This window comes from Nothobranchius furzeri, chromosome 8 (assembly GCF_043380555.1).
Source record: "Nothobranchius furzeri strain GRZ-AD chromosome 8, NfurGRZ-RIMD1, whole genome shotgun sequence".
Lineage (NCBI taxonomy): Eukaryota > Metazoa > Chordata > Actinopteri > Cyprinodontiformes > Nothobranchiidae > Nothobranchius > Nothobranchius furzeri.
In genome coordinates, this window is record NC_091748.1 from 73081106 (window position 1) to 73109091 (window position 27986).

General features: G+C 42.4%; 1 protein-coding gene across 3 annotated transcripts; it reads right to left on the reverse strand.

Moving 5' to 3' along the window:
* Positions 1 to 571: 571 nt before the first annotated feature.
* On the reverse strand, positions 572 to 24674 carry hps3 (HPS3 biogenesis of lysosomal organelles complex 2 subunit 1). 3 transcript variants are annotated; one of them, XM_070553981.1, is made up of 25 exons: positions 24509 to 24674; positions 22050 to 22164; positions 21894 to 21965; positions 21678 to 21771; positions 21517 to 21590; positions 19630 to 19842; positions 19483 to 19543; positions 18751 to 18839; positions 15857 to 15971; positions 15353 to 15506; positions 15185 to 15267; positions 14054 to 14228; positions 12196 to 12277; positions 11834 to 11991; positions 11585 to 11686; positions 5993 to 6101; positions 5637 to 5863; positions 5372 to 5549; positions 5005 to 5238; positions 3354 to 3554; positions 2947 to 3129; positions 2765 to 2869; positions 2103 to 2309; positions 1933 to 2020; positions 572 to 835 (listed from the first exon to the last, which is right to left on the reverse strand). In XM_070553981.1, the coding sequence occupies exons 2-25, from the start codon at positions 22098 to 22100 to the stop codon at positions 708 to 710; spliced, it is 3183 nt and encodes a 1060-aa protein (XP_070410082.1). In that variant the 5' UTR covers positions 22101 to 22164; positions 24509 to 24674; the 3' UTR covers positions 572 to 707. The 3 variants fall into 3 exon arrangements, with proteins under 3 accessions (XP_070410082.1, XP_015826603.3, XP_015826606.3); XM_015971117.3 differs by having other exon boundaries at positions 18751 to 18845; XM_015971120.3 differs by lacking the exon at positions 11585 to 11686 and having other exon boundaries at positions 18751 to 18845.
* Positions 24675 to 27986: the final 3312 nt, after the last annotated feature.

A 27986-nucleotide genomic window follows, 5' to 3' on the forward strand; every position in this document is an offset into this window, starting at 1 on the left:
ATGACTTGGAGCCTTCAGCAGGGGACCCGATAACACTTTCCAAACCACATGCATCCGTCATCAAATTATTTGATTCTTTTTGTAGAAAAATGTTTGCTGAAAGTCACAAGTCACAGCTGTGACTTATCAGTTAGTCCACATGTTTAAAGATTTGAACAAAGAATTCAGTCAATTGCAGACGCAGCAGTAGTGATTGTCTCCTATCTGTAACCACCATCAACTCCTGACGAGGTTACCTGACAGAAACCATTCTTCTATGTGGAGATCACGTTTTTCTTAAAAAGGCCAACAGGATGTTGTGAGAAAGCGACGAGGAAAAAGAAAAGGCCTAACGCTCCGTGGTTAAATGGAGACTTTATTTCTGCCTCCCAGGAATTAAATCCCTTCATGTTACAGAGATTTCACCTAACTGTGCTAGCGTAACTGAAGCAGAGAGAAAAGTGTGTGACTGGATTCTGAGATTTTCGGAGCCGTTTTTTCAATCTGCAGACATGAAATTCAAAGATTTTTGTGTAAAATGATGCAAAAAAGTAGAGCTACTGTCTAAAACAAAGCTTAAAACGTTTTCTCTCGGCTATCGTCAGAACTCCAAATGTTAATAAATAAACGGGTAATGTATCCACATTAAATGCAAACACTAAATCAGAACAAGCGTGAGAGATGTTCTCTCCACCCAGCAGCGTGAGATTTAAGCTGGATGAACTTTCTCAGGCCTTAACGTTTCTCTGGCTGCATGTCAACAGGTAAGGCAGGAAGTATGATGCCGTGCCATCGTCAGGAACAAGCTCCAAGAACTCCAGCGGGCTCGTCTCCATGGCAACCACGACCAGTGTTTCTGTATGTGTGAAACAGAAAAAGAGATCGTTTCACCTTTGCTGATAACAAGTAAATAATGAGTCTTAAAAAGGTCCTTTAAAGGGACTTTACGGCGTTTTGAATTTTTATGCTCGTGATTGCCCCCTCAGGTCAAAAGCGTAACGGCAGCTTCAATAGTGGGCTCGTGCACGAGGCGCGCATGCTGTACGTGCACACTCCTTAACGAAAATAACAGCTGAGACAGTCCCATGTATGTATGTGTGTGTGTGTGTGTGTGTGTGTGCGCGTGTCGGAGGACAGGAGAATGCGCAGCTAATTAATTAAATAACTTGGTCTGTACCTTTCTCTTCAGCACAGCCGACAAAGTTTTAAGATGGGTCAGTCCTCCTGCATGCTCAGATCATTCCCTTCCCTTGATTGAAAAATTGTTCCAAAATGAAAGTTGAACCCACATCTTTTTATCTGTGAATTCAATGCCGTTCGGCGAGTCTCAAATAATAATTTGGGTGTCTTACTGTAAATAAAATATACCATTAATGTAAAAAAGAAACTCTAAATAAACTATGTTCACATCCAGAATTGAACCCAGGGCGTCTGCACAGGAGTCCAACGACTTACTAGGTGAGCCAAAGCGCCAGTGGCATCCTTTGTATCTGTAACATTTATATCCTTGATGACAGCTGAAACAACGTTCAAAGAACGGTTTGGAGCGAAAATGACTATTTTGTTGCTAATTTGCAGGAAATATCTAGAAGAAAGTTCTACAGAAAGTAGCTAAGGGTCCTCAGAAATGTAGCTAGGTTCGTCACTAGGCGTTAGGAGCAGCGACAAAGTGGCACTGCCTCTCTCTCTGCTGCTAAAGCTACGGATAGCAAATGCTACGGGCGATGCCTGAGCGTGATGAAGCAGCCTGCTCGACCCGAGCATCTCTCTTTTTCTGTGATTTTACAGAAAAACAGGCAATCACAGTAAAAATGCCAGGGCTCGTTCTACAGGACCAGGGCACTGCAGGAGAATGTATGAAGAAGACATTTATTATTTCTATACATGTTTTGGCTGTCAAACTTCCATAATGTCCCTTTAAATGGGCTTGAATAAAAAAAACACATCTTCTACCGTTGAGGACACTCAGCAGGATGCTGCCGTCAGCGGCAGCTCGCGTCCGGTCACAGAGCTCAGGCAGCAGCTTCGTCCACCAGAGAGCCTGGAGCGATTTAACGAGTCAGTCAGGCGATAAACAAAAATGAAGATCAAGTAAAAGTCACGAATGTTCTCCCCGTACGCACCATGTGCTTATCTTGTAAGTGGTGGTTGGCATAAGCTATAATGGCTTGAGGACATCTGTCCAACAACTTCTCAATGCTCCAGTCATACTGCTCCCTTCTGGTGGCACAAAGGAGGTGCAGGCTGAAGCCCCATGTGGTTTCCTCTGACAGACGCTCCAACAGAGGAACCACGGTTCCAACAGAGAGGGACGGACCGCACAGCAGCGCCTGCACACGAGATTTAGGGATTACCGAGCAAGAAAAGGCTATTTGACAAATTCAGAAAAATATCCTTCATCTGTGCACAAAAATATCTTTGAAATACAAAATTTTACTCTCAAGATTTATTTTTAAGGACTAAAATCTGTTTCTGCCCAGCACGCCTTCAACTGATTAGATAAAGTAATAGCCTGAAAATAATTGTTGTTCATTTAGACAAAAGAGAACAAAACCAGAGTTCATTTAAGGTCAGCAACAAAAGGTTTGTCAAAACATTTGGATGAAAATCTTTAAAATCAATGTTTTCAAAAAATAAAAACACAGCAAGCCCCATCGTAAACTCATTTCATAAGAAAGTATTACAAACTTTATTATCTGGACTTTTTGTTGTTGTTGGAGAAATGAAAGCCAATGCACTGCCATAAAAACATCCCTACAGCTAATAAAACACTGAGGAAACATGCTTGTAGTTTGTGCAGCGCCTCCTGGTGTTGGGAGCTGGACATTTGAGCTGGATTGAGAACAGTGAGCCACGGGTGGAGAGCTCCAAAATGAGAGCAGGAACTGATCTGAAACACACAAAAGAATGAGTAACTATAAAAACAAGACACTGCAGCAACCGACCAGATAAAGACAGCAAGCGTACCAGGTCCTCGGCACTTTTCAGGGACTTTTGCTTTGATGTTGTGTTGCTGATTGTGTTTGTTAGTCGGTCGATGTAAACAGACGCCAGACGGAAAAGAAGCTCCTGAATGACGGCATCCTGGGAAGAGGCCATCAGCATCGCTTCCCAAAAATCCACCTGTAAGCTGTTGTCACAGCTCAGCTCCTAAACACACACACGCACACACACACACACACACACACACACACACACACACACACACACACACACACACACACACACACACACACACACACACACACACACACACACACACACACACACACACACACACACACATCATGCAGATTCGATAAATATAAACTTAATTTAATCGCCGACCCTGAATCATTCATTCACCACACCTGTCTGGTGCCAGGGACACACACCTTGAAGATGAAGTCAGCCTGTTCCAGCTGAACTTTGCTGTTCTCGTGCAAAGCCACCATGGCGGCCACGAGCAGTCCAGGTTGGGAGTTTGCCAGCTGTCGAGCCAGCGCTGTGGTGCAGACCTGCTCCTTCTTGCCTCCTCCTCCTCCGTCGTGCAGCAGCAGCCTCGGCTCCTCGATGAACCCGTACACCAGCAGCATCTGAACATGGAAACTGTTATCATACTGTTTCACTTTTGTTTACTATCTGAAAAACAGAATGACGTAAATGCAGAACAAACTGTATAGGTCTGATTTGTAATTAAATATATTTAAAGGTGCAATACGTAAGAATAAAGCAAGAATGACATCCTGCGGTCAAATTTGGTTACTGCAGGACATTTATCTAAAAAAGGGACTCTCTCGTTCCTGATCCATGAGTTTCATGGCTGTTGCCAGTTACAGAAGATTCTAGATTACAAGCAAAGATGAGTCATACACAATAAGTTGATAAGTAGTGTTTACTTCCGGTAATATGTCTCCGGCGTTAGAAAAGTGTGGCTGTTGGCCGTCTTGCTGCTAGCTTGCTGTTATGGTCTCTTTAAAGTAGCTTTCCGGAGTTTTCCCCTTTCAGAAATGATGTATGACTTGTCATAAATCCGTAAAAGTGATTGTCTCATCATGTACTGTGATAAAATGTAAGCAATACATCTTTTTTTTTTTTGCTAACCACGCCCCCTGCCCGGCAGAGCTCTGTGCAATAGGAAACTGAGCGCCGACCAGAGCTAACCGATAGTTTTAGACTACCGCTTACTTGCTTCAAATTTAAGGAATACCTCAGCTGATGCACAGTTGATGAACTTTTCACAGACAAGTAAGTCTCTAAAATATAAATATATGAAAACACAACATGGCACGAAAATAATTCTCGTAAAACAACGTGTTTTCGCTCTGTTTGTCAGCTACAGAAGCACATTTATAAACAGAAACATGAAGTCGCCATCTTAAACAAACAGAGCAACAGATTTTTTGTGTGATATGATTGTCAGCCACTAGATGGTGCCATCGGATAAGAGAAATACTCCGGAAAGAAGCTTTAAAGGAAGTAAAACACCACAATCCGACTCATTCATTTCACACACACATTTCACTGTAACACCCAGTTGTTGGTTTTAAAAAAGTAGCTTGAGATTATTTTAGAGCTTACTATTTGAGTCTAAAGCCTGACAGGTGTGGTGAAGGACTGTAAGTCGCTTTGAACAAAAGCGTCTGCTAAATACATATACATAAACATAAATCACCGTTAGCATTGTTAGCTCAATGTTAGCCTCTTGCCTGCTTTACCCGATATTAGAGTAAAAAAAGCGTGCCGTGGCTTCTTAGGGGTACAAGAAATTACTTCTGGGTCACTCCTGTTAACTGGCGTCAGTTCTTTAAACAACTCTGGAGCTTTTTGCCTGCTAGTGTTGAATTACAAGTGCTGGTGCTGTAGCGTTAGCCCGGCGCAGACTCGGCAATCCTGCAGGTTCACAGATTGTAAACAAAGACTCACTTTGACTATTTTGAAAGGAGAAAAACTAACAACCCCCCACCCCACCCCAGACATATTGCTCCTTTAAGATGTTTAAAGTTACTTCAGCTGATGGACTTTAAACAAAAATGGCCCCCTGACCTCAGCATGTCGCTCCATTAACTCTGTGTACTGGGGTAGGTTGCCCAGGTGCAGCATCATGGTTGCCATGGTGATGGTTAGAGATACTGAAACTCCGGCGGTGTCCTCCAGGCATTGTAAGATCTGCAGTGTCCGAGCAGGATTAACGTTCTTCATGCATGGGCTGGCACACACAGTCACAAGCAGTGAGGGCTCCGATTGGCTGAAAATATCAATGACCTCATCAGCCGTTTCCTGCGGGGAGGTAAAGTGTGAACCACTCATCTTAATTTCCTTTAAATGTGTCATGTTCACTTCAAAATAAAAGCAAGAGTTACACAGGAGGGTGAGATAAAAACTAAAGAAATGCAAAAGCTCTTTTTTGCACCGTGCTGAGGGTCTCATCTGTTTCCTCAAAAAGGTAATGTTTTAGATAAAACAGGAAGCCAGGGCCGTAGGAGTGAGGGCTGCCTGGGAGTGGGCGGTTCCTGGACATGACATCAGTGACCGACAGACCAGACATCCTGTAATATGGCAAAGCCAGGTGGCAATCCTTTGGACTTCCCCTTATCAAACAAGACACAACCAAGAAGAGCTCGTTAAGAAGGCGTTTCCACAAAAACAACAATCCTAAAGGTTAGTTTGTGGGTTACCTGCTAAAACTGTCTCCCAGCTGGGAACAGTTCTGCCTGAACACCTCCTCCAGCTCCTGTTTCTCTGTCAGTGTGGCCATCTTCTCATCAGGGTCGCCTGTGCTGTCCTGATGACGCTTTGATGTTTGCAGTAAGGCGGTGCGAACGAGGAGGTGAGCTTCACTGAGGAGGTGCCGAAGACTTTGGCTCTGTGGGTTGTTTTCAGCGTAGTTCTGACTATACTCAGCCTGATACACACACAAAAAACACACATTAAATATACTAGGGAAAAAAATCAAAGAAATAAATCACAGTATAAAAACAAGCGATTACATCGGATTGAACCATAGAGATAATTTAAGTGTATCTGGTGTTACCATCTCCTGGTAGAGAGTGAGAGGCGAGACCATGTCGACGACGTAGAGGTTCCATCCATGTCCGGCTGTTCTGGTTTCTTTCGGGGAGGTTATTATCCACCTTCTGGTCCTGAGGTTGAAAGATTACAAATATAGATAATAACAAGCATGCAATCATCTAAAAGTGTAGGAACAAATGTGTGGTGTTCTCAATTCATTCTAAGGATTTCTCTTCATTTCAATTTAAAAATAAATGTTGACGGGATTTATGGCCCTTTGAAGGGAGCCATTCATTAGTCGGTCGTTTGCCTCAAAAAGACGTTCATAAGGCTGGCTCTTGAACGAGATGGGGTCTGAATTTAAGGTCCGGACTCTGGTGGCCTGTCCATGAGTGAAAAAGATGTCTCATGCTCCCTGAACCACTCTTTCGCTATCTGAGCCCGATGAATCCTGGCACGGTCATCTTGGAATACACCCGTGTCAACAGGGACGATGGAATAACCTGGTCATTCAGTGTATTCAGGTAGTCAGCTGACCTCATTCTTGGAGCACATCCTGTTGCCAAACCTAGACCTGACCAACTGCAGCAAGCCCAGATCATAGCACTGCCCCCACAGGCGTGTACAGTAGGCACTAGGCATAATGGGTGCATCACTTCATCTGCCTCTCTTCTTACCCTGATGCACCATCACGCTGGAACAGGGTCCATCTGGACTCATCAGACCAGTTTTTAATAATGCGTTGGACAGTTCTTAACCATGTTTTAGTTGTTTCTGCATCTCATTTGATGTTTCTGCTTGATGCCAAAGATCTGACCCTTCTCACACAGACTAACATATTTTCCACGACCAACAGATGTGTCTTTCCACGTGTTTATTTAACAAATGAGGAGCAACTCATTGCACCAGCTGGGGTTAAATAACTTATTGCAGCTGGAAAGATAATCGCCCATGCAGTAATTATCCTATAGGAGGCTCCTACCCGCTTGCTCAGTTAAATCCAGGTGGTGACTTTGTTTGGCCAGGTAGCGAATGACGCCACAGCAGAATCCCCTCTTCCCTGGCATAGCTGCTACTTACCACAAGACCACATTTAAAGTGGTTTTCACCACATTTAATCCTCCATCTTTCGTGTGATCGCAGAACATTTTTGCATGGATTTTAAAGATTTTATTATTAACTCATTAACTGCCATTGACGACAAAAAGTCGTCATTTGCATTTTTTTTTACTGTGTGGGTGTCGGATCGACCCCCACACCGTGAGAACAAACATCCCAGCTCTAAAGCCGATCTTCATCCGCATACGTCACACGTCACGTGATCAGGAAGCAGAAAATCCATGTGTTAGGAGATCGTTTTGGGCCGTTCCTGTAACAAAAAGTGAGGCGCAAACCGGAAAAGCTTCTGCTGATCACAGTTCAACAACGGATTATGAAAGAACGGATCACGCTCGAAACCTGCGGAATCTTCCTGATGTTAAGAGGTGAGTCTCCTCTTTGTTTTCAATCAATCAATCAATCAATCAATCAATCAAAGCTTTATTTATAAAGCGCCTTCCGCGAGACCCTGTCGGAAAGCCCAAGGCGCTGAACATGGTACATGAGAAATGTGAAACATGATGAAAAATCGAAAATAAATGCAATTCAAATAGTGCAGAAAAAGGTAAAACATTAAAGTAGAAGGTAAATGGACGGTATAGCGGTAAACCCTGGTAAAAAAGTTGACAGTAAAAATAACCGTCCAGTTTTAAAAAAACTAAATTATCTCGGTGGGTTTACCGTGGCCGCGTTTTAGGCACAGTGACCCTTACCAGCCACCGTCGCTTCTGCTGAAGTTCCCACGCACACGCACTTTTTAGTTTGCAACCAAAACTTTGAAGCTGAAATAATGGCCGAAGGAGGAGAAGGCAGCGCCCAGGACATCCATCAGCCCTCAAAGAAGACTAAATCGGAAGTATGGGCATATTTTCTTCTCTGGAGCTCACAGGGAGCAGACGCTTCTGCCTTTCCTCCCTTATCTGTTTTTTCCCAAGGCTCTTTTTTGTCCCGTCTGCCTACAGAGCGCTTCTCTGCATTTCCTCTGCAATCACCTTTTCAGCATTTTTCAACATGGACTTAATTAATTGGTCATTCAACGCGATTGATAAGATTTTTTCTACAATGAGGACGGAGGAGGGGGCTCACGCTTGTCCTCAGGGGACACATGCAGCGGGATATATGTTCGATTCCTGGAAAAAGTGGAATGTCATCTGTCTCTCTCAGCTGTCCATTGAGGACGTCGAAGATATGTGGATATTTGGCCTGATGATCGTTGGATTTCTTCTGATTGGAGTGGGAGGATATCTGGCTTTCCGTAAAATTCGGATGACGGGAGCGATTGGAGGGCGACCCGCAACCATGGACGGCACCGTCCGTGTGGATACCTCACAGACTGGGACGTTGCTCGAGGTGAATCGCAAGCTGGACAATGTCTTAGCTGCATTACCGGTGTTAGCGCGCAGGATTGATAACATCTCGGAAAGGGTCACCGGACGGTGTGGAGATGTTTAATCACTGAATTGGCTTCACTGGAGGACTTGAATGATCAATACAGACTTAAGGCAAAGAGAAAAAATTATCTCTGTCTGACCCAAAAAAAGTTTCTGTTATCGAATCTGACGCCATAAGCAGCCTTGGAGTTGCATGCAAAACCCCCACGCTGGAAGGAATGCTGACAAATGCTGTGAATCTCTATCCACCCCCCCCCCCCCCCCACCACCCCCCCGCCTTCAGATTGAGGTCTCCAACGAGGTCATCAAGCTAAAGGACTCACTGCCCTTTGTGCTTCCCATGACCTCCCTCCCACCTGCGGAGCCAGCTGGTTGAGCGCCACAATGGGCCGCCCCCGCTGAGGAACCAGGATCCCAGCCCCTCCCCCCTACCTACTGGGTCTCATGTTGTGAACTGTGAAGTTTGTTGCTTACATGTCGGGTGTTTTTTTGCATTGGAGTGCTGCACCCTGCTGGTGTAACCCTGTTAATGCCTTTTTTTCTCCCTCCCTGAACTTCCCTCATGTAACACCCTTTTCATCTATCTATTAAGGTAGCGCGACTCATGTTGCGAATGACCGCAGTCACCAATTCTTGTTATGTGTCTTACCCACGTATGTCTGATCTTTGAATTGTGTGTGCTGAAACTGAATTTAATTTCTCCGTATGTCCTGCACATGTGGTAGAAGATGACAATAAATGACTTTGACTTTTTGACTTTGATTTTGGATTTCTGAAAAATGCTGAGGGACAGTTAATAGAAGACTGCTATCCCGTTTGCAGAACGTGCAGGAAAAGTGTCTGCAAAAGGCAGCAACACTTCGAATCTAATGGCACATCTGCGTGACCATCTCTCTACAGCCAGTGCAAGGTAAGTTAACATTGGCATTTTAGCTTAAATGCATGACGCGAGGACTTTTGGTTGAGGGAGAATGCAACGAGTCACCATATATACTGCAGCCGCAGCGTCCTCTGCCAGCATTTAAACCGTGCCACGGACACCCTGTTGCTGGATGAAGCATCTTATTTGTTGATGATGAGGAGAAATATACAATTAGTTCCTTGTCATTGATTTGTTTACTTATTCAATGCCATTTATACTTGAACATTTGGATTTGATTTCATAGTGTAGTAGTTATTTTAGCAATTTGTTTAAAGTGGCTATTTATTTTAAATACATATTTTTTTAAGATTGACTTGTACAGCGCTCAAGTCAAGTGTGGACTGGAGTTTTAGATTTTCATTTTGATAATGAAGAAAACAAGTATATGAGAAAACAAGTGGTGATTCTTTGATTTGTTTACATATTGTTTATGTTTCGAATGTTTGGATTTGTATCATTTAAACCTGCACTGACTACTGTAACATGTTCCAGAAAAATAAGCTATGTGTTCCTTTACTTGTGAAAAGTTGCACTTTTGCTAAGGCTTTGTGTTATTTTAGGTTTAATAAACACTGTTAAACCTTTTCAAAACTATTTCAGTTTGTGTAGAACAGGACTATCAATGCTTTCTGAACATATGCAACACCGTTTAAAAAATACCGCGATAATACCGAAAACCGTGATAATTTTGGTCACAATAACCGTGAGGTTAAATTTTCATACCGTGACAACCCTAGAGTGAACCAATGAAAACAGGGAAATAAAATCTACATAAAAGAGGGCCAAATTCAAACACGTTCTGGAAATGCCAAGCGGAGGAGGTGTGTTTTTAGGCGACTCTTAAAGACTGGCAGAGAAGGGGACAGCCTAACTGAGGGTGGCAACTGGTTCCACAGTGACGGTGCTAGGACTGAGAAAGCCCGGTCCCCGCAAGTACGACACCTAGAACGAGGGACAACGAGCAGGCCTTGGTCAGAGGAGCGCAGAACGCGTGATGGGGAATGTCTGTTCAGGAGAGTGGCCAGATAGGGGGGAGCACCACCCTGGAAGAAATTGTAAACAAAGACGAGGAGTTTAAAGTGTGAACGATAACAGACCGGAAGCCAGTGCAGGGAGGCCAGAACCGGACTGATGTGGTCCCTTTTCCTGGTCCCAGTCAGGAACCTGGCTGCGCTCTTCTGCACGACCTGTAGGCGACGCAGTGATGACTGACCCAGTGCTGCATATAGAGAGTTGCACTAACCAAGCCTAGAAATTACAAAAGCATGGAGTACCCGCTCCAGGTGGGCTCTTGACAGCATAGGCTTGATTTTTGCAAGGCGTCTCAGATGAAAGAAACTGAACCGGATCAGAGTTGATGTGAGCATCAAATTTAAGTCCAGCTTCAATTTTCACCCCCAGACTGGTGACAACTGGTTTTGAGTAGGGAGAAAGAGGGCCAAGATCAAGGTTGAGATGGAATTAATTGGCTTCTGTTATATTAAATGGTTTAAATTAACACCACGACGACGACGGTCAACAGAAAAGTTTTCAAGACAACCACTCACCAACGCAGTTGGACGCTCAACTGACAGATAAGAACTCGGCGACCACGCCCCACTGCCATCACCTGCAGCACGATGAAAAATTAAAACACCTGCGCCATAATAATAAACAAAAAACATTCTATTTGCCTCCTACACTTAGTGAGGAAAGTCTTTTAAAATAACGTCAGGTTACTATGTTAGCTGACAGACTCCAAAACAGAGCTTTGTTTTAGAAAACAATTAGTTTGTGAATGAATTACAAAAAGTGCACATACTAATGTAGGTTAGGCGGGTTATGAAAAGCTAGGTTATAACGTCCTAAAAAAGGAAAATGTTGTCACCTTTAGCTCAAACTTTTTACTTCTTGCAGCAACATTTAAATATTATCTGGCCTCCATTTTTTTAGATGTTCAGATCCTTCTACAGTTGGGTTAAATGATGGTTTTCAAGTCCGGCAAAACAAAAAATAAGGGATTTTCCTAAAAACGTCAAAAGATAATTCTTTATGTCATGAAATGCAGAACTAAATCAAACCACACGTCCTCTTGTTAAACTACAGGCTGAATATGTTTCATACCCATTTATTTTAATGAGTATCTAGATGGATTTAAGCAGCTTGACCAGAAAGTGACAACAAAAGCTGAAGGGGGGGGGGGGGGTGGTTGGGTGTGTCTTACAAGAAGGGACGTGATAGGAGGCTCTTCAGAGCTGGTGAGGTTGCGGGATCGATTCCCACCGCAAGGAAAATACCAGTCAGCATGTTGTGCTCTTGTAACTCGCTAAAATAACGACACACAGATAAAGTAAAGAGCTTTACGAATGCGTGCAGGACTAGTTCTGTCATGGCTCCTCCGGGAGGTGAGATCTCTGATGAAAACGCTCTCCAGGCTGAATGGAGGTTTGCATGCAGGATGTGTGCGACTTACAGGCCTCGGCGCTGTGTGTGGCGTTCCGTTTCCTCTGGTGCTTCTGAGTCAGCAGCAGAGAAAAGAACAACGTGGCGGCCGTAGACACAGATGGACCGCAGGCCAATGAATAACTGCATTCTGAGCGCACAAGTCTCCAGGCTGCTGGGTGGACACGCCTTTCAAACACACACATTAAACATTAAATTAAACTTTTGCATGAGTATTGATCAGAAATCAGCAGTAATGCGTCTGGGTAGCAGTTTTCTTTTTGGGCCACTAGAGGGCAGCACAAACAATCAATTTAGCACTAAAGGATGAACACAAGATGGTGCAAAATAACCCGTTTACATGAGTTACAGTGACTAATGATTGACACACACCTTTATAGTCGTGTCGATGTAGGGGTCTTCTATCCTGGCTGCGACTGCAGCACAACGCACAGTGAAGGACTGCAAAGCGCTCCTATCAGACAACAGAAGGACATTTAAGTGAGATTCAAAAAATACACTCCAGTTCAAAAATGAGAATGATTTTAGAAAAGTTAACAACTTGACTCAACTTTAAATGGCATTGTTACAGAGATTTAGTTTTTGTTTTTATGTGACAGAATAATTAGGAATAATTATTACATTATTCAAACGCCATAAGGAATCCTTTCTGGAAAGGGTTTTTCCTTAAAGACATCTTGATCTTTGAGCCTCTATGTAACATAGGAAACTTTGTTGGGGCTCAAAATGGCCTAGGAGCCCTAAAGCTTGGTTTATGCTTGACACATTTACTTTCAGCTTGGTGATGCGGCTCGCGGATGGAACGTGCTTCACAACTCGCAGCGCTTATGGTTCGTGCGGCTTGTCTCTGCGGTGAGCCAATATTCTCCCAAACTGTAGGGGGCAGCATGGAGCTCTACGGCATGCATCCAACACTACACCATAGTAGAAGTAAAAATTACTGTTGTTTACAACATGGCATTTCAGTATTTTTGAACAGCGTTCTCGTCTTTTCCGACAGTGCGAGCTGTTTCTCTCCAAGAATAATTAAAAACATGTTGATCACGGTGATCTTTGAGAGCCGAATCATACAAATGTCTGTATTTACCAACCTCTGCCATACTAGTTCTTGCCGGTCCGCCATGTTTTTCCGCGTCCGACCGTCCGCGTGGTAAGAAAATTTCCTAGGTGCGCGGTGCGGATACTTTGGGCCGTGCGGAGGCGCGGTGGAGGGGCGTGGTTGTTAAAATGATGCAATTTCGCCGCGCAGAGCCGTGTGAACCTCGCGGATGCGTCAAGCATAAACCAAGCTTTAAGCAACCCCATAATAAAACATTTATATATTGCGGACGCTGAATTGAATTCAATTCAAGATTATTTACATAGCGCCAAACCATGACAAGAGTCTCCAGTCTCAAGGGCCTTCACATAGTAAACATTCCAATTCAGGTCAGGTCATTAAGCCAATCAGTAAAAAGTTTCCTATATATGAACGCAGCAGGTTGCATCGAGTCACTGACTAGTGTCAGAGACTTTACAGCAATCCTCATACTAAGCATGCATGCAGCGACAGTGGAGAGGAAAACTCCCTTTTAACAGGAAGAAACCTCCAGAGGATCCTGGCTCCGTATAAGCAGCCATCCTCCACACTGAAGTGGGTTAGGATATGCAAATTTAAGTGTGTGTGTGTGTGTGTTTGTGTGTGTGTCTATGATGTGCTAAACCAGCTTCTCTTAGAACAAACCGTTTCTCTGTGGCCTTTACAACGTTACTCGTCTGTATAGAAAAGCAGGATGGAGATGGCACAAGCTTTTAGGTACGCTAAGTTAAATGATAAATGACACACTTGAATAGCGCCTCTCAGAGTAAGGACTCCGAAGAGCTTTACACTACAGCGTATCATTCATCCGTTCACACACACATTCACACACTGATGGTGATGAGCTACGATGTAGCCACAGCTGCCCTGGGGCACACTGAGTTAAGGTGTCTTGCCCAAGGACACAACAGCAGAATTCTCCGTCCGGAGCCAGGATCGAACTTGCAACCTTCCGATTACTGGGCAATGCGCTTAACCTGCTGAGCTACTAGACACCCCAAGCTGCATGTACCCCAACTCTAAACCAACAACAACAAGGAAAATGTGGTTTGGAATAATAGGATCCCTTTAAAATGTTCTCCCAAAAAACTGGTAAATAAAAAAAATTAGAAAATAAAGATTTTTTTTTCCTTCTCAGTGGTCTCCACTTACTTTGTTATGACATGCAACAAGTGATCCGTTAGCACCGCCTCCTGCACCTTCTCTGGATACTGATAGGTGGAGAGCAGCTCAACTCCGCCCCTCAGACTGTACAGGTAACCAGCGTTGGGGAGAGAGAAGAAACAGAACACGCACGCTGGCTCATCCAGAAGTGGCGACTGGTTACCTGGAAATGAACAAACTATTAATATGTAAAACCAGAACAGAACGACGCGATCCCTCTGATCAGCCCTTCTTCATGTCCCTAGCTCCCGCTGTAAGCCCCGCGGGGAGCGCGCTTTTTCCGTTTGTGCACCGAAGCTCTGGAACCACTCGCCCCTCCCCATCAGACTCTCTTCCTCTCTTTCCCTTTGTTTAAAAACTCACTTTTACTCTCTTGCTTTTAATTCAGTCTAACTTATTCTCTTTTTTTCCTTTTCTTTTCTATTTGTATTACTCGATTTTAATGGATTTAGTTTTTATTTTTGATTTTATTATGTGCTTTTGTTCAGCACTTTGCCTCTCATGCCGTGTTAAAATGTGCTATACAAATAAACTTGGTATAGTAATTGTTTATTTTATCTTTTTATTTAAATGCTCTTTTCAAAATCAGGTTAGTAAAGCTCCACTTTGGCTGGATCCACTGGCGGTTTTTAACAGGGGCCCACAGGGGCCTGGGCCCCTATAGAACCGGCCCTGCCCCATTATGGCCCCTGTGCTGAAGAGATCATATTTTTCTTCCCCGCGCTGCCTCGGAGACGGGAACTAATGCGCTGCAGCGTTTCAAACGGAGCCTTTAGAGCGCAGCACACTCTGTGGACAGAACTGTTTACCCGGTGGATTTTTGAATAAAAGATTAAAAATAGTTAAATGGGACCCAAAGAAATCCTTGAGGATGACTAAAGGAAAAGACGCGGAGAGACAAAGGCAAGCAATGCAGTTTATTTTCCTGACATCAATGAATTTCCTTTTGGCAAAATTGTGCACAAGCACAAAATTTGTCATATGGTGACGACAAAAAAGAATTTTGATATTGCACTAATTTTTCCCTTTTTTTCTTGCGCCCCCATGAAAAAAATACTGGCCCCACTGTGGCCCCCCTGGAAAATTTGGCCTAGAACCGCCCCTGGCTGGATCACTCACTGGTGAACAGCGGGTAGAGCTGCAGTGAGTGGAGCTGCATCTCCTCCACGCTGCAGCCTTGAAAGAACTCAGGAGAGAAACGCCTGCAGAAAAGAAGTCACTCAATTTAAACACACAGCAATAATCAAATATTCTCACAGTAAATAGCAAAGTTACACCCTAATCCACCTGAAAAGGACATAGGTCCTGGTGTACCGTCTCCCGTCCTCCAGTCCAGTGTTTTCAACGCCGACCACGACGTCGCAGTCTTCTGCTCGATTCCCGAGCAGCTCCTGGTGTCGCGGAATCAGCAGAAAATCACTCTGGTCCTCCAGATAATCGCCTGCACATTTAAGCACACGCATTTCAAACAATCCCTCTTGTCCTCCATGGCATGTTACATACTCGTGTAGCAGATGATGTTTGGTGCTTGTAGATAAAAAAAAAAAAAAAAAGAACACTCCTACATTTCTGGTCTCTTGCTCTTTTGATATTTAGGCTGAACACAAATTAGCCTTGAAGCTGAAACTAGAATATGATTGATCAATTTTCATTTCCGTACAAGCAAAGCACAAGTTTTAGACAGCAACTGTTTATTTGACCTCGTTCATGGTACACTTCTGATCCTACACGCTAAACCTGAGCTACTAAATAACGACAGAGCCCAAAGGCTTTCCGTCTGTTTTGTTATACCGCTCGGGTGTGCATCCGAGGATTCTTGCATGGTTGGCTCAGATGTCACCTCCAGCTTCAGCACCAGCACCTCCAGCTCTGCCTGCACAGCCACAAACCCTCCACACAGCGCCACCTGGGGATTTTAATGGGTTTAATATTGTAAGGTTATGAAGTTCATGGTTTTCAACTCCATACAGCTGCCCGGTGCACAATAACACCACAATAACACCGGGTAGAAAAACCAAGGTCGGGTGTTCCTCAGACTGTTTACATTCCAGGAGAAGAGTCCGAAGGAGAAGAAGAAACTTTACTTAATCAAAGTACTTTATTTGTGATTAAAATTATTAAGCAAAACAGATGTTGATCAACAATAATCAAGTGAATGATCTGTGAAATAAATATGTCATGAATTATGTTTAATGAAACCAGGACTACGGTGCAGACATACTGATCCTCATCTCCATAGAAACGCATGACACATTGTTCCAACCAATCAGAGCTTTCGGCTGCCGCAGGAGAATCTGGTGTTGACTTCAAGTGTCCAATCTACTTTACTGAAACTTATCAACAATTCAGAGATATAAAACAAGGCAACGCCATTTTAAGTCAGTTCCATTTTGACTTCAGTTCTGTTCACCATCATCCTAAAGACAAGCGCAGCCTGGCCGGATGCGTTTTCTTTAAACTAAGAACTGTGAAACGGGAGATTTTCGTCGTTTAACAACCAGACGACGTCCTTTCAAAATAAGAGCACCTGCTGACGCCGCTGAACGGTACCGGGGTCAACCCTCCAGACGGGCTTTGAAACGTTGTGACCGCTGCACCGACAGCTCCACCGTACATCCGAGGTTTCCAGACCTGGCAATTCCTGATCTACTTGGGAGACCCCACTGGGTACGTACACGGCAAAATAGCGGCTCATGTCATCACTTTATAAGCCTCGTGATACCTAGTCATAACAAAGACGACCAGATTCGATTACGTCATCCTAGAGAATCTGAACCAGATACACACACTCACACACACGCACCAACACAACATCCGAATCCATTCTCATCCATCACAGAGTCCTGGTAGATTGTTTAGAATTTATAATTCAGAAATTAAAGATTCTCAAACGATCTCATATCTCTCTCTTTTATTGTCTCAAAGTCAATACAGAGTGTTTAATTAAACTCCCTGGTGATAAAAACAGCCTATTCTTCTGTTTATAAAAGTGAACTACTAACAGTGTATTAAAATACAACTTTGGTTAGTTACATCACTTTGATTCCGTTACAATATTCACACACACAAAAAATACAGCTATTAGCCCTTTGTTTCCAAAGTTATTTAATCCGAGCTGCAAAGCATTTCATTCAGCTTACATTTATCTGTTTGGAGGGGGTAAAGTGTTCTCTTAATATTTCAACATTAAAATCTCCATTTTCTTCGAGAGGTTTATTTAGGCAGTTTTGACGGCCTGCTGTAAATACTCTTATTGGATCTAATCAGTGAAAATGTTGAGAGGAGAATGTAAGGAACAATTTTGAAGGCAACTAGGCAACTTTTTTATATTTTTAAATCTTTTTCTTGAGCCAGTATGTGCTAAAATGACCTTTAGAGGGCTAATGAAATGTCACTCAGCCCCCCACCACCCACTGTGGCCAGAATACCGCACTTGCAACTCGAGAGTGCCGGTCCAGTCCCTGTTGAACTTGGTAAATGTGGAGCTGACATGTCAGCGCTGGAGTCTGCTTTCAGCACAGTCCCTGCATGTTTTAGATCATGAACACAGCTGATTTGTTTGATTTAGTGATGAATCACTCCTGTAGACACTAATGAAGGCTGAGGAGACACTTCAGCTGTTAGATTAAGGTGGTAAAAAACGAATGCACAGCAAGGAGATGAGTTTCACTTTTGGTTTCATGACAGTGTGATAAAACTGACTCGAGGGGGTGCTAGCTAAGACTACCTAGTTTCCCTTTAAAGGTCTCATTTAGTTGAGTGTTGCAATACTTGTTCTGTATAAAATGTGATGAGTCGCTTTGAGCTGCATACACATGCTGAACATGAACAGATGGGGAAAGATCAGGTCAGAAACAGCCAGTCTCCGCTACATCACAGAGAAAATGGGGACTGCACACAGGAAGGCTTGATTTTCGGATCCAGGAGAGAGCAGAGCGCATCTCGGGTTGCTGAAGCTAACCATTAGCATTAGCAACTCCACAACATGGCAGATCACGTTCAGGCTTGTGTTGATAAAACATCTACGTTGTGCTATAAACCCAAGAATGTTAATAATTAGGGCAGCAAAATAGCTGTGCTGCTGTTAGCCAATCAGGGGTGATGTGATTGCATATCATGAATATTAATTAGAAACAATGGATCTTTTTGCCCCACCCACTCCTCTATCAATTCAATTCAATTCACGTTTATTTATATAGCGCCAAATCACGACAAGAGTCGTCTCAAGGCACTTCACAAAATAAACATTCCCATTCAGGTCAGTTCATTAAGCCAATCAGAGATCATGTTTCCTATATAAGGAACCCAGCAAATTGCATCAAGTCACTGACTAGTGTCAGTGACTTGATGCAATCCTCAGACCAAACATCCACCACCTGAAATAGGAGGGCAAGAGCTTTTTTCCCATAGAAAACAGCTGATAAGACGTTCATACTAGAGCCCACTGTACATGAATTGAAACGAGGAGAGAATGAGAAATCCAAATTCCAGCGTGGGTTTTACACCCCTCATCAATTTGTACACACTCCACAGAAATACTACAATCTTCAAGTCTTAGAGAGGGAAAAATAAAGCTGTCCTAGAGCAGATGACGGTTAAATGGTGAACCAAATCGAGGATCTAGATCGGGATTTTGAAGACTAAAATGTGAAGCAGGAACCGAACCAAGAATACGTTGAAAGTACCTGCTTAGGAGTCATTTTTGAAAGATGCAGGATGACTGAGCGTTCAAAATCCAGGAAGGAATCTTTCTGACAAGAACTGGAGGTCTGACCTGCGACTAAAAAAACAACAACTCAGCTGAGCCAAAAGAGTCACTTTGTATTACACAGGGTATCTGCAGGTTTCAGGGAGCCAAATTTAAGACTTTTTAAGACCACTTTGACCAAATTTAAGCTATTTTTTAAATTTTAAGCTATAATTTCCAGCTATTGCCTGGAACCGGTGCTAACCACGTCGCAAATGTGGGATTAGCCATCCAGTTACCATTAAACTTGCACTTCCCCATGGCGCAAGCTCCCACTAGTTTAACCAGCTAATGTGCTCATCTAAAAATAGCCCCCTTTCACAACCAACTGAATGTGTACGGTTCCGCTTACGCCAACATCATACACAAAAAATGCTGAACACTAGAAATTCACAAAAATTTTATAGAAATAAAATAATCTTGTTTATTGGGTCTTTGGAAATTTAAGACCTTTGGAAACTGTATTTAAGGATTATTTGTCATTTTTATGGATTTTCAAGGCCTTAAATTTGGAAAAGCAAATTTAAGACTTCTTAAGACTTTTTAAGGACCCGCGGATACCCTGATCACAAGTCCTTCTCCTCCAGTCGTCAGTTCTTCTTTTGGGTGGTTTAACTTTATTAGCAGTGCCTGAGACCTTCGACTAGACCTGATCAACACCTGCACTCACCTGGACTGCAGCTCTGCTGAGCACTGGACCAGAAACTCAGAGGGTTCTGCTGGTTCGGATTCTGCCATTAGATTTTTAAAGTTACACGAACATAAAAACGGATTAAACATAAGTGTACTTAAACTGGAGTAATAACCAAGTTCTTACCAAATTCTCCTCGTTCTGTCTCTTCAAGGTAAAAAGAACCAAAGTGTTCTCACAGCCGACCAGAAGATCTCCGGTCACAGAGCAACAGGCCACGGCGACAGGATGATCAGACAGCGGGATCTCGATAATCTCCGTCTGCACGCCGCCCCACGCCGACGCTCCACGCAGCAAGTGGCCCAGTAAACGCACCCCAATGCGGGCCTTCTCCTCCGCCTGAGCACAGCAACACATAAACGAACGGGAAAATGCAGATTTCAGAAGACAGAGGAGCGATTTAGTCATTGTAGCCTCCAGGAATGGTCAATTTTCATCTACAGTTTGACCTCTTCAGCATCTGGTCATTTGGAGACATAAGTCTTAACTGGTGCTATCAATCTGCAAGAAAGATACTGTTGCTTAGCCAAGGTCCCTCGCAAAGCTCCCTCTTATCTGAGACTGTTTTTTTATTCACAGAACAAGACGGATGAACAACATGAGCAACTAATCATATAATGAAATGGACAATAAGGTTAAATGAAATGTTTTGATTAATCTGTGCTTAAATTACTGAAGTTGAAATGAATATTATTATTACATTGAAAGAATAATCAGGATGAAATGAAATATATGACCCATATATTTAATCAGCACACTGACTGGACAAGACACATTCACCATATCTCCATGACGCAAGTATAACTTTACGTCACTGCACATAGATAATTTCTTATCCACAAAATCAGCATCTTCACATCTGAGGGAGGTGTGTATCTGAGTTTGTTGGCAAAACCCCTTTATAGGGAGAGTTCTGATTAGTCAGTAAACCAAATAATGGCCGTTATTAAAACAGCATCACTTCCTGAGTGATTCAGTTGAGCCCTACTCTGACTGGCCATCGGAGGGAAACTCTGCTCCCATCGCACCTTTTGACAAGCTGTCAAAACCTGTTGCATGCTACAGCTGATACCGCATATGGTTCCTTCAGAATAAAGCTGAACCAGCTCTGACTCCTTAAGAGCCCTTCCATAGACGCAAATAACTACCTGTCGTGACCTGGAGAGGTCTCGAGACCGGTCTAGTTGGCACTGCGGTTTCTTCTACGGACTTCGGTACCTTTGGGGTCCCCGGACTTCAACACGCTCCGGATCTACCACGGGGGTCTCCGAGAGAGTACGTAGACTCGACAGATTGCGTCTGATGTGGTTTTATAAAGCATCAATGATAGTTCATAGCAGCCCAAACTCACTCCCACTCAGAACTCAGTTTCTCCAGATATGAGGGTTCTGATAACATCACATTCACACTTCATCACACCTCACCTTACATCCACTTAGATTCATTCATCACATAAAAGTGTTTCCTAGTTGTCATGTTTTTAATTGTTTAGAAAAAAAAATTCTTACTTTTATAAACTTGACTCTCTCTCTGAATTAATACGAAGTGTCTGACGATCCCTGAATAAACAAAGAATTCTAAATCTTCTGGTTAAACATTCAACGACCAATCAGACTGGATTTCCATATTTATATAGAAATGCACATCTTATTGGTCAAATGTAGTCTAGTATGTTGAGCGTTAAAAGCACCCAAAGTAAATACGTATGCTATTCCTACATCGTTCACACCACATTACAGACAATTGTGACAGTAAACAACAAGCAAATATTATAAGGCTTCTAAATTTTATAAAAAAACAAATGTTTTACCTTTAAAAAGGAATAATGTCTTCACCCCCAGTAAGAATGAATTCTACTCAAACAGCAGATCAAAGAAAAGCAGCTCTTTAATGAGGATTTAAGGCTTTTTCTCTTCATTAATTAAGTAAGAAGGAATCCTAAATAATAATTAAAAATCTCAAACCTGTTCAAAGCTGTCAGATGTCTCAGTTTTGTGTTTTGCTGCAGCATACCTGACAGCGCCAGTTTGTGTAGGCTCTCAGGTAGATGGCGCTATTCTTTTCCTCAATAGTTACCAAGTAGTCTCCTGGAGGGAAAAACAGGGAAGAAAGGATGTCACGACCACTCGTTGTGTCTAATTATTGCTGCAGAGGAGAAGAAAGAAGGCCTGAACCTATTTTACTGTGCTGGATTTTCCTCACAGCTCCCATGGTGGCAAAGCGACAGATGAGAGGGCAGCCCTCCTCCTCCAGGCTGTAGGCCTCCACCTGGGTGCAGGTGTAAGATGTCAGCAAGATGTCCACAAATGCACTTCTTTCTAAATATTTAGCATCATATTATTTCTAATGAGGAAAAGTGGCTCTGAAAATTAGTGAGTCTTTTTAGTAACCTTGCATCCTCCCGTCGCCACCACAATCAGCGCTCCGCCTCCACAGCAAACCAATCCAGGTTCCTGCTCCACCTGGGCCAAGGAGAGGGGAAGAGCTTCAGACCGCCTCTGGTGATTATTTCCATCATCAGTCAAGTCCATGGATGCTAAACCTACCTGAACAATCTGCTGGGAGGTGAAGGGATGGCAGTTGTACACGTGCACCATGTTTGGTCCTTGCTATGCTGAGATTCTTATTTGGAGGCTTCATCCAAATCAATGCAAACAGTAGCTGCAAAATATGAACATTAAACTAGTTGTAACACTTGTTTTGACCAAGGAAAGGTTTGAAATGTTTCAAATACATCCAGTGGCGGAGCCAGAACGTAGCAAATGGGTGGGCCTAGAAAAATCTGGATGACCCCAATTAATTTCAAAGCTCATATGAGATGTGCACCGCGTGCGTGCACATCAAAATTACATGTTTTAATAAAATCTCTCAAGCCACAAATAACCTTATGATAGAAGATTATTTATTAGATACTCATTCCATGGATCTCTGTTAAATTTCAATTTTAAGGACTGTTACCGACGCTGGACTCCCGCTCTGAGCCAAGACCTGCACACTCTCTCGTGTGAACTTTCAGGACCTCGGACAGGTTCTAATCTCAGCCAGGCGTGCTGCCGTGCTCGTCTCAGCGTCCTAGCTGCAGGCTATCAGCTAAGAGGTGAAGATCCAAAAGACCGCAGCTTGCCAGAGGTCACCGCATGTTTCAAAAATCTGGATTTTTGACTGTTCTTCATGCTCCAGATAGCTCAGGATGCAGCAGGAGGTGGTGCAAAACCAGAGATCAGATCAGATGATTCTCAGCAACCCTAACCCTAACCACCAGGGAATAATCAGCAAGCACGATCCACGCGCGCACACACACACACACACACACACACACACCCTGGGCCATTTTCATCTGTACCGGGTCGGCCCGGGCCGGGTAGCCCCAGTTGGCCCCAGCCTGGCCCGGTTGATTCCACACATCCTTGTCTTAAGCCCATGTGGGCTGATTCTACCCACCAATCAGAGGCTTGCTCTAATGGAAGGTGTGAATTATCTGTCAGCAGTGGGTGTGTTGGTCCTAGTCGGCCTGAAGCAGACCCCCTCGAGAAGAGGGCTGAGAATGAGCCTTGGTTGGCCCGGAAAAATACCAGACCACCCAGATATGTAAACAACCTACGTTACCCGGCCCGGACCAAACCGGTACAGATGGGAATGGCCCATAAGCAGCATACACCTCCGACCACACCCTCTCTCCTCACCGGCTCTCAAGGGCTCTGTCTCATTCAGGACCATGGACAGCGATGCGCCGACGCGGTTCGGGATCTTCCACCGTAACCCCCGGTCCAGATAACAACAACAACAATAACATGAACAGAACCAAATAAAATAGCCTTAGAGGACTAAAGCAGACCCGACGAGATACCCGGATGAAACGATTCGTTTCCTTTAACGTAAGTGCGAGGAAAAGCATCAGATAAAAGGTCCTTGCGTGTCCGATGCGTGCTGCGCGTCTGTCTCCCCCTCCCACCCAGTCCTTTCTCAGTTTACACCGCTGACAATATCAATCATGTCATCCGCAGACTCCGGGAAATGCCCGGTTCAGCTGCGAGAAGTCCAGGACAGGAGGACGTTTCTGAGGAAAAAAAAATCATGAACCTCACTGGGTGTCAGGGATGGCATCAGAATATTTTCTCTGCGGTAGGTTAATAGTTGCTTAGTGCCAGTAAGCAGGTGCCAATTCACTTTTTTTTATATAAAAGACCAAATTACAACTCCAACAAGCAAACTGGAAAACTTATTCATAATATGATTAAAATTAATACCAGATATAGAAGTTAAAGTATTTTTATTACACAGTGAAAAAAGTGCTCATTCATTAAAGTAATAATTTTATTTTGTAATTGTTGTTACAACATAACTGGGGTTGCTAAGCAGTTGCTTGCTTGGCCACATCTTGGTGTTGCTATAGCAACACCAAGGTACTGCCTGGCCCTGCCCCTAGTGGGTGCGCACTCTGTAGACCCACCCATAGCTCCGCCCCCGAATACATCATTTTGCTAAAATAACCCTGGAATTTCTGTTTATATATTTATTTTACTCATGTTGTGCAGAGAAGAGGTTCATCCACACACTAAACTACAGAACATTGTAATAAAACAGGCAGCAAGAAGAAAGTCGTGCTTAAATAAACAAGCAAACCGCATAAATAACCTGACATCATGATATTTCATTATTAGACAACCATGTCATGAAGTGTATTAACTAATTCAAAGTCAAGTATCCATATGAAGTCTTATCACTAAAGAAATGTGTCAATTAACTCACATAAAAATGACTTTTGCTGTGAAACTCTAAATAAAAAATATAGTTTAAAGAGTTTATCCAAAGTAAAAACCTAATTTGAATAGAGGAAGTCCGTTTAAAAGTGAAAGTATCCACACAAGAAACCAAACTAACAAGAAGACGTTTATAAAACTGCCATGACTGTGTCTTTGGCCATGAAACCAGGCAATGGGCGTTTCTCTCTAATCGATATCACATGCTGCGGTCTTGTGATCAGCAGCAGCTCCGCAGCTCTCACCTCTAATCTTCTCTGGTTTGACTTTATCGCCTGCTCATCGATACTCCTGCTCCTCGGACTGATGATTAGCGGAAAGTAAATGTTTTTGTGAAGCACCGACGTCTAGAACAAAACTCCCACCTCGTCTTTCTTCCTCATCGAGCGACTCTGCTGCAGTTTATTGATTTCACGCTGCAAAGCAGGAAGTGAACTTCACCCGCAACAACAGAACGCCCCGCCCCTCTCACCTCTGATTGGCTGATTGACCGGCTTGTTCGGTGTTCTTATTGGTTGTTGAGTAGCCACTGAAAGGAAAGATGAAGCGGGCGCCGCACTGCTCCAGCGCTCCAGCATGTCGGTGTCGATAGTGTCGGTCATCGGTGTCGGTCGGTACAGGATCTGCTCGGGGTCCTTCGACTGCCGATGACGTCATATTACTGCAAATCTACTCGGCGACGGCTTTCACCATATTTATATGTCGATGGCTTTCATTTTGGAAAGACATCAGCAGTTTTGTTAATAAATTCTTGCTTGTTAACACCTAAATGTTTTCTTTATAGTTGTAATTTGTTAATAAAACACCATATTATCTTTGTTTTGTAAAGAATGTGAAACTTCATAAAACCAACATCGGACTGACAAAAATCAGAACAGTTCTTATATGTGAAGCCATATCTGTTTGTATTAATGTGGAGTTTGTCTGTATATTTCCTTAGTTGTTATCTAAACATGGACGTCACTAGGATTGAGAGATAGGGGGGGCTTAGCCCCAGGTGCTTGACCTTGAACATTTTTTGTCACACCCTGCAAAAACTTTGTCAATTAATTCATTATCTGAAGAACATTTAACAAAACCTATTATTTTATCACTTTCTTTTCCTTTCCTACCTTTGTGCATTTTCTCTCTTCTTTTTATAAAAAATAACACTTAATGAGTTCATTAGTGGGGTCTATGTTGAAGAAAGATTTTATATAAGTCCATTAAAAATGAGATATGTTATATTTCCAAATAAAGCTATTCATTTCAGTCTACTGCACTTAACAGGGGGAAATGTTGCTGTCATTTGTTTAATTTGTTTAATTACAACTTGCTTAATTATAAATGTTACTGAAATATGACAAAGAACAAATGAATAATTGTCAAACTTTTATTCTGCCAAATGAGTGTGCAGTTGACAGTTTTAAAATATGAATAACACTGATATGATATGGAATAAGGAGTATGTAATTAAAAATTACAAGACAAAATAACAGTATATATAAAAATTAGGGCTGGGACTTGATTAAAAATTTTAATCTAATTAATTAGAGGCTTTGTAATTAATTAATCTAAATTAATCGCATTTTAATCGTTCAGGAAAATGTGCTCTCAAAGCAAAACTTAATTAAAATTATGAGACAGAGAATTAAACATTAGACATGGTTATTACTGTAAAACTAAAGCTTTTAATAAAAAAATGCATTTTAATTAATCAAATGACACTGTGTGATATGAAACAAAATACAAATCAACTAAAATTTATAATTACAAATAGAAAACGCCTGCAAAGGGTTCCTGAGCCTTTAAATAGTCTCTCTGTCTAGTTGAATTACTGAAATAAATTTGACTTTGCACCAGATTCTAATTTTTCCAGATTCTCATTTTTCCAGTTTCACTTGTTTGTATAATTGGGAGTTTTGGCAAAGTTCAAACTAAAACGTGCTGTGTGTGTGTGTGTGTGTGTGTGTGTGTGTGTGTGTGTGTGTGTGTGTGTGTGTGTGTGTGTGTGTGTGTGTGTGTGTGTGTGTGTGTGTGTTGCAAGCTGGTGTGAAAGGCATTCTGTCCATCTCTAAAACTACAACATCTAGACCAGGGCTTCTCAACCTTTTTCAGCTATGTCCCATGCAGAGAAACGGAAAGTTTTTTGATTAAAAAAATCATAATTATTTAATTTAATACAAATATGTCATAAAAAATGTTTTTAGCTATTAGCAACGAGATATTGTAGGAAGCTAATCCTCGGTCCAGTAAATTCGAGCTTCGAGCAACCATACTGCTAATGCTACCTCTCTTAGAGTGTCTCTCTTTAATTACCTGAAAATAGTTCAGTTCTTTTGAAGCTTTGTCTGGATGCATTTTGGACAAGTGCTCCTTAAGCCGGGAGGGTTTCATTGCGTCTGGATTCTAGACACTTAAAAACCTGGACTAGATCATGGCCATGTCCGTGATGAGCCAGGTCTGCGCAGCAGGGGCGCCTCCAGAAAATTTTGATATTTCAGCAATTTGGCCACCCCTCGGGGGCACCCTTGCAGCGCAGATTAGATCACCGGTGATCGGCCTGCACTGCAGTGCTTGCAGGTGGAATCGAATACCCTTGATATGACGTCTGTGATGTTCACAGATTTCTTTTTGACATTTGTCTTCAAATAGAAATTGCTTGAAGCCAGAATGATGTTTAAAACCCAAATCTTTTTAATTGTTTAGAGCCAACGTTAAGACTAATTGATTTAATCAACAATATTTACACAGACATTAGAAAAGAATAATGATGAACTTTTTAGAATGTCGTTTGTGTAAAACTACTAAGTCACCACAGGGGGGCGACTGTTGCCCCGAAGAACCTTTATTTTCAATGAACATTTCAACTAAATTCTTTTAAACACAGTTTAAGATTTTATCATGATTTAAGTCAAATTGAAATGTAAAAATTCTCTAAAGATAATATAATATCTTGGGAAATTATAGTTGATTTGGATGCTTAAAGATGATTTATAGTTAAATAAAAATGTTATGTACTATGGGCCAGATTGATCTTTTTTGAATCAAACATCATATTTATGATGCAAACAGTGATAGCCTAATTAATGCTTTTATTTCCTTAAAACATATAATTGTTTTCTATAGAACATTTAAGGTTTACTTGGCTTCCTGCAAATTTCAATGGTATTGTAAAGTTGTATTGACACTAAATAAATTGTGAAAGGGTGATTTTAAGAAGCTTAAGATCATTCTCACTCAATCACTGTTTAGCATTTTATTGAATAAATCATTCTTTTGTGTTTTGGATTTTTAGATTATGACATCACATTTGTTTCTTCCATCAAATAACATAACCATTGGAAAATACATGTTTGGGTTATTGTAGAAGAAGAAGAAGAAGAAGAAGAAGAAGAAATGATCTTTTCTATAGCGCCTCTCAAGATAAAAATCACGAGGCACTTCACAAAAACAAAAAATGTAAAAATGTAAAAAAAAATTTTAGAAAATGTTTAAAAATATATTTAAAATGAGCAAAAATAGACAATTGTTATTAAAAAATGTAAGGAAAGAGAGAGAGTGAATAGGAAAGAGGAAAATCAGTGGATCCTGAGAAAGATGGAATAGGTGGGGAGAGCAGAATAAAGAGAGAGCGGTGAAGAAGGTCATACAAAAGCCAGCTTGAACAGGTGAGTCTTCAGCTGCTTTTTGAAGGAGACCACTGAGTCCACTGATCTCAGGCTCAGGGGGAGAGAGGTCCAG

Coding starts and splice junctions, on each gene's coding strand:
- hps3 (XM_015971117.3), bottom strand. CDS start 22,100: ATGGTGCACGTGTACAACTGCCATCCCTTCACCTCCCAGCAGATTGTT. Junction 19,843..21,516: donor ACACAAACTGGCGCTGTCAG/GTATGCTGCAGC, acceptor TGCTGTGCTCAG/GCGGAGGAGAAGGCCCGCAT. Junction 6,102..11,584: donor CTCCTATCACGTCCCTTCTT/GTAAGACACACC, acceptor TTTCAACCTCAG/GACCAGAAGGTGGATAATAA.